Genomic DNA, 12,655 nt, shown 5'->3' on the forward strand with positions numbered 1-12,655 from the left:
TTTTCCCTCTGTTACAGCTAGAAGCTGGGGTTTCTGAGGTGAGACAAATCTATTTTTTCTGAATTTGCCTTTTTGGCCAAGGAGTGTGTTTATGGGATGTTGTTATATTGGAACAGTTAATTAGTAATAGTTAATATTTATTTATTATTCTGTTATGTTTTCCAATAGAGCTGTTATTCTGAATTCCTTTTTTCTTTGGTTGTATTTTAACTATAGTGTTTAAATAAATTGTTTTGCTGAATGTTAAGGTGTTTGGTCAGTTGCATTGCATCTGGAACAAGGCACTTCACATTTGCCTTTAAAATATATTTTGAGGTTATCTGGTCTATAACAATAAGCATCAGTCGATATCTGGAACTTCCTCCTCAAGAATCTGGGAATGCTATTAAAGTTTTCAGTGTTTGACAGATTTTTATTGGGTAATAGTTGTGTTGTTGAGATCCAGATCCATGATATTAATGAACAGGTTAGTAATGCTGAATGGTCTATCCAGATTTTGAACTTTTGTCTCCTTGTAATGTGCCCAATGTAGCTTGTGTTGCATTTTCTGAATTCCCAGTTCTTCCTAACCTGATAAATATTCTGGAACTTTATTTGCTGTTATACTAGAACTGTCGTCTCCAAGAAATAGGCTGCAGTGAAATATCTCCAAACAGTGAAGCTTTAGACTCCAATACTGTTGACTGATCAAAGTTTGTGAGAAGATTTGTAGCTCGGGTGCTCGTTGTTGTGGTTCTGTTCGCCGAGCTGGGAATTTGTGTTGCCGACGTTTCGTCCCCTGTCTAGGTGACATCCTCAGTGCTTGGGAGCCTCCTGTGAAGCGCTTCTGTGATCTTTCCTCCGGCATTTGTAGTGGTTTGAATCTGCCGCTTCCGGTTGTCAGTTCCAGCTGTCCACCAAATCAGGAATGGACCCGAACCATAGAACAGGCCGTCACCATAGGACAGAACAGGACCACACACCGCAAAAAAACGGCACTAAAAGAAAAAATGGCCAAACTAACACACAACAGAGAGGACACCACAACACATACCTGGGTTAGAAACCTCTCCCACAGACAGCTCACAGACACGGAAAGAACAATACTGGCCAAGGGACTCAACTACAACCACAGGGACGCCAAGACAGCAGACTTCCTAGCAGCACTAGAATGCACACTCAGGAACAATGGACTGACTTAAGAGACACAACAAACAGTGAGACAAAGTATCGTACCTCTGATAACAAGGAAAAGACAAACACATAACCTCAACACCAAAGAGAGGGAAGTACTAAAATCACTAAGGAACGATAAGAACATAATCATACTACCAGCAGACAAAGGCAGAATGACGGTCATCCTGGACAAAGCAGACAACATCCAAAAAGCGCAACAACTACTTGCAAATACCAACACCTACCAAAAGAGGGAGTTTGACCCCACCCCACAGCTCACCAATAGGATAAACAACACTGAGGAACCTACAAAAAAACGGACAGATAACCAGGTTTGACCTACAAAGAATGAAACCTGAAAGCAACAACACCCCCAGATTCTATGGACTACCTAAAGTGCACAAACCTGACATCCCACTCAGACCACTCAGACCCTGCCAGACCAGGGACAACACCACACAAACTGGCTAAAGAACTACAGCAGAAACTGAAACACATGATCAGCGGATCCAGACACTCTGTACAAGCATCACAGGAATTCTTGGACATCATCAGAAATATACACATAGACAAGGAAGAAACCATGGCCTCATTCGATGTAACGGCACTGTTCACCTCTATCGACAAAACCCTAGCCAGAGAAACAATAGCCAACCTGCTGGACATACAGAACAGACAACAGGACGTTGAACCTATCAACAAAGACGGCATACTCAAACTACTGGACCTGTGCCTCACAACACACTTCACATTCAACAACCAAATATATGAACAAATCAACGGCACACCCATGGGCTCACCCATCTCTGGACTCATAGCAGAAGCGGTAATGCAAAGATTAGAACAAACAGTCTTACTGCAAATTCAACCCAAACTCTGGGTCATATATGTGGATGACACCTTTTGTAATCATTAAAAACCCAGAAATAGAGAACACACACGGGATCATCAACACCACACTCACGAGAGAGGAAGAACAGGACAACCAACTCCCATTCCTCGACGTGATGGTACAGAGAACACCGAACGGAGAATTTACCACAAAGGTATACAGGAAAGCCACACACACCGAACAAGTCCTGAACTACGAAAGCAACCACCCCAACACACACAAGGAAGTTGCATCAAGACACTATTCAAAAGAGCCACAACACACTGCAGTACACCAGAACTGCAAAAAGAGGAAGAAGAATACCTATACAATGTATTCGCCAAAAACTGATACCCCCGCAATTTCATCAACAGATGCCTAAGGGAAAGACAATGGACGAGGACCTGCCACAACCCAAAGTACTAGCCACACTACCATACATCAAGAGCATTTCTGAACTGACAGCCAGACTACTGCGACCACTAGGACTCATAACAGCACACAAACCAACAGCCACTCTCCGACAACAATTCACCAGAACGAAGGACCCGATACCCAGCATGAGCAAAACCAACGTAGTGTACAAAATCCCATGCAAGGACTGTACAAAACACTACATAGGACAAACCGGAAGACAGCTAACGATCCGCATCCATGAACACCAACTAAGCATGAAACGACACGACCAGCTATCCTTAGTAGCCACACACGCAGATGACAAGCAACATGAATTCGACTGGGACAACACTACTTTTATAGGACAAGCCAAACAGAGAACAGCCAGGGAATTCCTAGAGGCTGGCATTCATCCACAGATTCAATGAATAAGCACATCGACCTGGAGCCAATATACCGGCCACTGCAACGGACAGCTGGAACTGACAACCGGAAGCGGCAGATTCAAACCACTACAAATGCCGGAGGAAAGATCACAGAAGCGCTTCACAGGAGGCTCCCAAGCACTGAGGATGTCACCTAGACAGGGGACGAAACGTCGGCAACACAAATTCCCAGCTTGGCGAACAGGACCACAACAACTTGACTGTCTGTCTTGTAGATTTTCAGGCAGATTTAAAGATTAGTTTGTTTCTCGAAAAGTTGTGGAATCTTTAATGTCTTCCCTTTCCCAATCTTCTCTCAGGTATACCCCAGTGGGCCGTTCCTTCTTCTCTCCTCCAGAAGGTTACTACCACCCACTGGGTGGAGGTAGAGAAGTCTGGTTTGGTTTTCATCAATCTGTCCGACCTGCCATGTGGAATATGATGTTAAACATTGATGGTGAGTTGAAAATACTGTGCACACATTTACTGCATTGATCCAAAACATGCTGGAATTTTTTTCCAATTTTCTGGAATACTTCTGCAATAATTAATATCTAATCCAGTATGGTTATCTTAAAGAAAGCCAAAGGGTCTTGTGGTGTAGCAATAGTGTCCTTACTTCTGGGCAAGAGGTTTCAGGCTCAAATCCTTGGGATATGATGCCCATGAAAGTGTTATAGTATGTTCCAAATAAGTTGATTTAAAAATACAAAAAAATCCATTGTGATATTGGGCAATCGACTGCAACCTATCATTGTGATAGACCGGGTAATCCTAACCGTCTAAGACAAAAGATGAGTGCAACAATGGCATTTGTAAAAGTATTAAATCCAGAGGAGCTGATTTGTTTAATTAAGTGAAGCATGAGGAAATAAAAGTAAATTATTTTTCTGTTCAGTCAGCTGTGGGCAAACTGGTACTTGCAGTTCATTACACCATACACTTGTTCACAGACTTCCTCCAGAGTTTTCTAGTGGAATTTGTTGTTTGCCCCTCTATTTGCTGCAATAATGTGTACTTGGTCCTTGCTGTTTAGAATTGTACCTTTTGTACTGAGAGAAAATCAATACCAGATCAGTTCATTTCACAGTTTCACACCAGACAAAATATATTAATTTATTGAGGGTTCTGATTTGCGTACAAGTATCATGTTTGCCAGTGAATCACAAGGTAGTGTTTTCAAGTTCCATTGCAGAACCTGAATGCACGCAATCAAGGCTAATAGTTCAGTGTAGTGTTGAAGGAGAGCTGAACCATCTGACGTCTTTCAGTTGAGATGTTAAATTGAGGCCTTATCTTGTCTATTTGTATGGATGTAAATGATCATATGGCATTATACAGAAAAAGTGCAAGCAAGTTGTTACTGGTGTTATGAGCAATACTCATTTCTGTATCAGTTTCACCAAAAAATTATCCAGTTATTATCACATTACTGTTTGTGGAAGTTTGCTGTGTGTAAGTTTCAAGTTAAGGCATTGCTTAATTGGGACCTAGTATATAAGTGAGTACCCAGTTAATGAATGAACAGAATTTAAAGTAAATAAACATCAGAAATTTAGGTGGGCAAAGTGTAGGGGTAGAATGTGGAAGGCTGGTGAGAAAACTGAGTATAGTTCAATCTGAAGATAAATAAGACATTTGAGCGTTTCAACAATAGAAGAATTGAGATAAGGTGGATGACTGAAGTCGGAGTTGGGAGTGGTAGTGATGACACAAGATTTATAGTTGGGCGACTATCTCTGGGTCAGATTTGGCAAAAATGTGAGCTGTCTGGTTCCAGTTACAGCTGCCAAAAAGGGAAATGGGGTCAATGGCTAGGGAGCCTTGTTTGTAGCAAGGGACGAGTAGCAATGCCACACAGTGTGGCATTCTCTATATGAGTTGGGGGACTTGAATAATAAGGCAAGTAAATGTGGCCTTTTAACCAATAATATTGAATAATCCTTCAAGCAGCATCTGATTTCAGTGCCAAACAGTATAAACAATAAAATGGAGGGAAAGGAAGGTGGGGTTAAGTTGAAAGAAAGTCAAATGCTTTTAATTTTAATATAAAATCTGAAAGAATGAAAGCCAATATTCAGTATCACAAGTGAGTTATCAGTAGTTACTTGCCCATTCCTGCGTAAGTGCAGTTTTTTGTTTATTGGGTGGCAAGGCATAACCTTTCTATGTTGGGTTAAATGGTATTGATAATGTAACCGTTGTAACTGATTGCCATTCCATGTGTTTCAGTGCTGAGTGCCAGCAAGATATTGGAACATTGCAACTTCTGGAGGTGCAGTGCTGTTCGGACAGCAACATTGAATTTCTGTTTAACTACAAATATATGCAGTCACTGTAACTTACTGTCCAGTTTACTTTAATTATGAATGCTGATAGTCTTATCCTTTATTTTTATCACAAAATCTGAGCCAGTACTGTGGATGAATTGTGGATGTTTTGTATAGAGATGGCAAATCTCCATGGGGCAAAGGTGTGGTTTATTTCTTGATAAACCGTGACAGTGTGTTCAAAATGTGTCTATAAACTGCTTTGCAACATCCAGTGGTGTGCAAAGCACTATGCAATTGCAAGTCCTTTTCACAATGTCTAACGAATCTTTTAGAGTTTTTTTTTTGTGAAGAGGTAACCAAGAGGATAGATGAAGGTAGGGCAATGAATGTTGTCCATATGTGCTTTAGTAAGGCCTTTGACAAGGTCCCACACGGCAGGGTGGTCATGAAGGTTTGGTTGTGTGGGATCCAGGGAGAGCTAGCTAATTGGATTCAAAATGGTTCAATGGTAAGAAGCAGAGGGTTGAAGGCTGTTTCTTGGACTTGAAATATTGTGTTATAGGTAATCTTTAACTCACTCACCAGCTTGCTATATTCATTTAAAATGGGATTCCTGTTCATTCATTCATAACCCTTTTTATTAACAAGATAATTTCTATAACACACTTTAAAACCGTGGTTCTGTAGTATATTTTACTATCCAAATTTAAAAACAACCTTTTCAAGCCCATTACTGCATTTTCACATCTTTATCAGCCCTTGCTTTAAGCAGTTTTTTACCTCTGAATAAGTGGAGCATACGGAACAATTCCATACCTATCAAGTCTCCACAAAACATTATAATATTAATCAGTCCTTACCAATCATCTGGACCTGAATAGAATTAAGTACCTGTTAAATATCTTTTAACTGGACCATTTTCCCTTTAAGAAACAAACTGACAAAACAGCACTTCCATGAAATTGCATGAGTGAATGAAACTCATTCTGGTGAATAGTAAATAAATCTCTCAACGAGGCTGTAGTCATCAGTTTAACTGACCCTCCGAAGAGCATCCCACCCAGTCCTATTCCTCTACCCTATTACTCTACATTTAACTCTAAATAATGCATCTAACCTACACCTCCTTGAACACTGTGGGCAATTTAGCATGGCCAATTCATATAATATGCACATGTTTTGATTGTGGGAGGAAACCGGAGTATCTGGAGGAAACCCAAGCAGACACTACAAGAATGTGCAAGCTCGATTCAGACAGTTGCCTGATGCTGGAATCAAACCCAGGTCTCTGCGTGGTGAGGCATCAGTGCTAACCACTGAGCCACCATGCTGCCCCACTTATTTAGAGCAAATAGGCCTAGTATTTTTACTAACATTTACTAACTTGAAATACAAAAGGGCTAACACCTCCTAATTCTGCAAGCAGACTGGACAGACAGCCCATCAAAAGTAGCAGCCAGCACTTGGCACGTTTTAACCCATCTCCTGTCTCCCAAGACAGAAGCCTTTCAAACATTTGAGTACTATAGATAAACTAACACCATATTAATGGAATCTTAACATATATAAGAACTGTGTATAAAGGGACTGTTGGAAGAATTGTATTTTGGGATTGTATTGCTGCCTCTGATCTGTGCTGTGATTACTGAATAAAAAAGGCTATTTTTGCCAGTTACTGATTTTGGACATTATTTGAACACGATCCCACAGACTGGACGTCTGTGACTAGCGGTGTGACACGGATTAGTTCTGCGACCTTTTGTTATTTACATAAATGATCTCGATGTGAATGTACAAGGCATGATTAGTAAGTTTGCGGATGATGCAAAATTAGGAAGAATCGTTGATGGTGAGGAAGGTTATCAAAAATTAGAGATATCTGGATCAGATGGGGAAGTGAGCTGAGGATTGGCAAATGCAATTCAGTACAGATAAGTGTGTGGTGTTGCGCTTTAGAAGTCTTACCTTAGTTTGACTTTCCACAGTAAGTGGTAAGGTCCTGAGGTGTGTTGTGGAACAGAGGGACTAGGAGTACAAGTACATAGTTTTATGAAACCAGCTACATAGAGACTGGGTAGTGAAGAAGACATTTAGCATGCTGGCCTTCCTTGATTGAGGCATTGAGTATGGGAGTTAGGATGTTATGTTATAATTGTATAAGGTTCCAAGCTGAAACCTTGACTCCTCTCCTCCTCTGCTGCTTTACCTGCTGTGCTGTTTCCAGCTCCACTCTTTATCCACTCTGACTCTCCAGCATTTGCAATTTCAAAGTCGCTGGTGAGGCCACACTTGAAGCATTGTGTACAATTTTGATCACTGTAATAGGAAAGACGCAGCTAACCTGGAAAGGGTGTGAAGAAGATTTAAGAGGATGTTGCCAGGACTAGTAGGCCTGAGTTATGGAGAGAGGTTGGCCAGGCTAGGACTTTATTCCTTGGAGCGTAGGAAAATGAGGGATGATCTTTGAGGTGTACAAAATCATGAGGGGCATGGATAGGATGAATGCACGTAGTCTTTCTTTTCCAGGGATGGGGGAATTGAAAACTAGAAGGCATAGGTTGAAGGTGAGCATGAAAAGAAGGACCTGAGGGGCAATGTCTTCATGCAGAGAGTGGTGCATGCATGGAATGGGCTGCCAGAGAAAGTGGTTGAGGCAGGTACAATAGCAACATTTTTTAAAAAGACATTTTTGGAGGTAGGCAATTGGAACTAGCTGAGTGGTCACCACGGTCAGCGTGGACCAGTTTGTGCTGAAGGGCCTGTTTCCATGCTGTATTACCCTATAATTCTGTGTAATTTGAATATCCATTGTTTACTTTTGAAAAGATTGCGTTACTCTGCTTTCTTTTGCCATAGAGTAAACCTTTGATCCCTAAATGTTGTGCTTGTGCCTTAGTTAACTTGTTTGAGGAACATTATGTAAATTAAGGAATGTTTTGACACTTGGAGATGCGCATGTATATTTTTAGGCTAGGTTTTTCAGTGTGAAGGAGAACTTTTGAGTCTTTGAGTGCATTTCATAGCTGGGTTTCTGTTTTTGTTTAGGGTGGGGAAAAGGAAGTTTAGAGAAATTCCCAAACCATCGCTCTCCCAATATTGTCTCCATTCATCTGTTGAGCATGAAGAGCTTTCAGGGCTGGCACCATACTCCTGCTATCAGAAGGCCATCAATGGCCGCGATGTGCTCTGTAAACTGGAGAATTTAATTACTTATGAAACCTGAGTTGATTTTTAAGTTTCAAGGAAACTGATTATCGTCTTGTCTCTTCCAGTATCTGCAACAGCATTTTACAGAGCTCAGCCAGTAATTGAGTTCATGTGTGAGGTACTAGACATTCAGAACATCAATGAGCAAACCAAACCACTGACTGACTCTCAGCGTGTTAAGTTTACCAAAGAAATAAGAGGTAATGTGTTTAGTCCAAAGGCATTACTTAAAGCTTTTTAAGAAGCAATTTTGATTTCAGAATTCTCTGCACTGAAAATATTCTGCTGTTAAAGGAGAGATGATTTGATTTTTGTTAAGCTCTTAGTTTGAGTTCAATTATTTTTAATTCCATTGTTTTCATTAAACCTTTAAAATCCAATGAAGCCCATTTTTAGTAGACAATAGAGTTGTGATATAATTGACAACTATCTCAACTGATCAGTGTTACATTTTGCAAAGTATGTTTCTTAAATCCTTAATTGCATAAGTTCCAATTATATATATAAAATTAAGAAATGAACAGCTTATGTTTTCAAGCTGTAGAATTTTGAACATGAATTCTCCTCTAAGATATATTTGATATATTTTGTTGGTTGTGTACACAGTCGATTCTGAGCAGTTTGTCTAGTGAAATGCAAGGCATAAAGTTATGGAATATTGTTTTCATCAATTTCAAGTTTTTAAAATACAAGATGAGAGAATGCACTGTATAGCAGCATAATGTTAATTTATTAATGGAGTCCTTATTAAAATAATCTAATTCTCTCATTTGAATTGGTGTGCTGTATGTGTTTGGTTTACCAAATCTTGTGTGAACAATATACATCTGGTGATAAATTCTGTTAAGATTTTGAACAAAAAACGTTGCTATATTTTCTTATGATAAACATTTGTATTATCACTTGAAACTTGGGAGTGTTAACCAGGCCTCTTCTGTGCTATTGACAGGTACCCTATGAACATACAGTAATGCCACTGTCATTGCAGTGGTTATGCTATGTGCTTGAAATGCTACCTTTCAAAATATTGTTATTTTCTGCAGGGATCTATACTACAATGGTTCTTATCATGAGTAACAATAGAGTCCTAGAGATGTACAGCATGGAAACAGACCCTTCAGTCCAACTTGTCCATGCCGACCAGATATCTAGTCCCACCTGCCAGCACCCGGCCCATATCCCTCCAAACCCCTTCTATTCATATACCCATCCAGATGCCTTTTAAATGTAGCAATTGTACCAGCCTCCACCACTTCCTCTGGCAGCTCATTCCATACATGTACTACCCTCTGCATGAAAAAGTTGCCCCTTAAGTCTCTTTTATATCTTTCCCCTCACCCTAAACCTATGCCCTCTCGTTCTGGACTCCCTGACCACAAGGAAAGGACTTTGTTTATTTATCCTATCCATGCCCCTCATGATTTTAAACCTATATAAAGATCACCTGTCAGCCTCTGACACTCCAGGGAAAACAGCCCTAGCCTATTCAACCTATCCCTATAGCTCAAATCCTCCCAACCCTGGCAACATCACTGTAAATCTTTTCTGAACCCTTTCAAGTTTCACAACGTCCTTCCGAATAGGAAGGAGACCAGAATTGCACGCAATATTCCAACAGTGGCCTAACCAATGTCTTGAACAGCTGTAACATAACCTCCCAACTTCTGTACTCCATGCTCTGACCAATAAAGGAAAGCATACCTAACGCCTCTTCTATGCTCTCTACCTGCGACTCCACTTCCAAGGAGCTGTGAACCTGCACTCCAAGGTCTCTTTGTTCAGCAACACGCCTTAGGACCATACCCTTAAGGGTATAAGTACTGCTAAGATTTGCTTTTCCAAAATGCAGCACTTCTCATTTATCTAAATGAAACAGTATCTGCCACTCCTCAGTTCATTGGCCCATTTGATCAAGATCCCGTTGTAATGTGAGATAACCTTCTTCACTGTCCACTACACCTCCAATTTTGGTGTCATCTGCAAACTTCCTAACTATACCTCTTATGCTCGCATCCAAATCATTTATATAAATGATGAAAAGTAGCGGACCCAGCGCCAATCCTTGTGGCACTCCACTGGTCACAGGCCTCCAGTCTAAAAAACAACCCTCCACCGCCACCCTCTGTCTTCTACCTTTTTGAGCCAGTTCTATTATCAAAAGGCTAGTTTTCCCTCTATTTCGTGCGATCTAACCTTGCTAACCAGTCTCCCATGGGGAACCTTGTTGAGTGCCTTATTGAAGTCCATATAGATCACGTCTGCCGCTCTGCCCTCCTCTTTGTTACTTCTTCAAAAAACTCTTATCAAGTTTGTGAGACATTTCCCACACACAAAGCAATGTTGACTATCCCTAATCAGTCCTTGATTTTTCAAATACGTGTACATCCTGTCCATCAGGATTTCCTCCAACAATGTGCCCACCACCAACGTCAGGCTCACTGGTCTATAGTTCCCTGGCTTGTCCTTACCACCTTTCTTAAACAGTGGCACCACGTTAGCCAACCTCCAGTCTTCCAGCACCTCACCTGTGACTATCTATGATCTGAGATACAAGTATCTCAGTAAGAGACTCAGCAATCATTTTCCTAGCTTCCCACAGCATTCGAGGGTACACCTGATCAGGTCCCGGGGATTTATCCACCTTTTATGTATTTCTTGACATCCAGCACTTCCTCCTCTGTAATATGGACATTTTTCAAGATGTCACCATCTATTTCCCTGCATTCCATATCTTCCATGTAGAAATGTGTAGTTGGAATTTTAAGACCGTTGTTTAGTTCAACTCAGTTGAATGTTTAACTATTCTAATGTTAGTCCTGTTGACCTGCTCTGTTTCTAGGTCTGAAAGTGGAGGTGACTCACTGTGGACAGATGAAAAGGAAGTACAGAGTATGTAATGTTACCCGACGGCCGGCCAGTCACCAGACGTAAGTGTGCAATCCTGAGTAATGTTTTGACAGTTTTTCATTTGCCTGGACCAATAGAGCAAGCTTGAACACCTAGAGTATAGTATTTAGAGAACTAAGCAAATGTACTTCTATAAAACTAAATAAAATGTATTGGATAAAGACTGGTATGCTTGATAGAATGCATTCTACAGAATATCACATTTCTGATATTATGTAGAAGTATTTGTGATGCAGGATTAACTTCTCTCTTTCAAGGTTTTTGGTAGAAGAATTAGAAGGGACACAAGGAAAAGCCTTTTACACCAGAGAATGGTAGGTGTCTACATTTGGCTGAGATGCAGATATTGAACTTGTTTAAAAGGAACCTGAAGCAGTGTAACCTGCAAGGCTGGGGAGTAGGTGCTGGAAAGTGGGACTAAAATGGGTGGCTCTTTTATTCAAATGGTTAGATTGGATTCCCTACAGTGTGGAAACAGGCCCTTTGGCCCAGCAAGTTTACACAGACGTTCTGAAGTGTAACCTACCCAAATCCATTCTTTTACTATGTATTTACCCCAGACTAATGCACCTAACAACAGTCTGGCAATTTAGCATGGCCAATTCACTTGACTTGCATGTCTTTCGATTATGGAAGGAAACCAGAGCACCTGGAGGAAACCAGCACACTGGGAGAATGTGCAAACTCCACAGTCAGCTAGCCGGTGGGGGGGTGGGGGTGGAGAATCGAACCCAGGTCCCTGGTGCCGTGAGGCAGCAGTGCTAACCACTGTGCCACCCATCAACTAGTGTACACACTACGGGCTGAACGGTCTCTTTGTGCTGTGACTTTTCTATGATTCTACTGACTGGAAGAGGAAGAGGAATATCCCTGATAGTGAAGGATGATATAAAGACAATAGTGAGTCGGAATTTTGGCTTGGAAGATTTAAATGGTAATTAAGATAAACCTAAAACAGAAAATGGTCACAGCAGTATGCTTTTAGATCCCCCTTAGTAATAGGTTGTTGAACTATGCATTAGGCAAGAAACAGGTGAAGCAAAGTAATACTTGATAAAGTCTGTACAAAAATTAATCAAATTGGCGCAAATATTCAGGAAGATGAGTTTGAGAGTGCTGTTGTGACCATACCCCACTGAATGTTGTGGGAATGACTAGTTTTAAAGTCACCTATATAAAACTATTTTATATCTAGTTTTATGCCATGTGTCAGAGTTAGTTGTTAATCTTGTAGTAAAAGATCTGCTGTGCAAAAGTGATCATTATACATTTGAATTCTATACTAAGTTTGAAAATAACATACTATGGTCCCAAGCAAAAATCTTAAGTTTAAGCACCGGTTATTACATAGGTTTGCGTGGGAGAGGAGCCAAAGGTTGATTGCGTAAACAGACTAAAAGGTACGTGATTAAATATTTCCA

At 40.6% G+C, this 12,655-nt stretch overlaps 1 protein-coding gene across 2 annotated transcripts in view; it reads left to right on the top strand.

The window, feature by feature from the left end:
* ago4 (argonaute RISC component 4) overlaps positions 1 to 12,655 on the top strand; it is a 111,262-nt gene that overhangs the window by 43,377 nt on the left and 55,230 nt on the right. For both annotated transcript variants that reach the window (XM_043717721.2, XM_043717722.2), the window contains exons 5-7: positions 3,168 to 3,304; positions 8,393 to 8,527; positions 11,167 to 11,254. In XM_043717721.2, the coding sequence (XP_043573656.2) occupies positions 3,168 to 3,304; positions 8,393 to 8,527; positions 11,167 to 11,254 (360 nt within the window). The remainder of the gene's footprint in view (positions 1 to 3,167; positions 3,305 to 8,392; positions 8,528 to 11,166; positions 11,255 to 12,655) is intronic.

This window comes from Chiloscyllium plagiosum, unplaced genomic scaffold, assembly GCF_037043375.1.
Source record: "Chiloscyllium plagiosum isolate Xiang-an unplaced genomic scaffold, Cpla_swu_hap1 HiC_scaffold_30, whole genome shotgun sequence".
Classification (NCBI taxonomy): Eukaryota; Metazoa; Chordata; class Chondrichthyes; order Orectolobiformes; family Hemiscylliidae; genus Chiloscyllium; species Chiloscyllium plagiosum.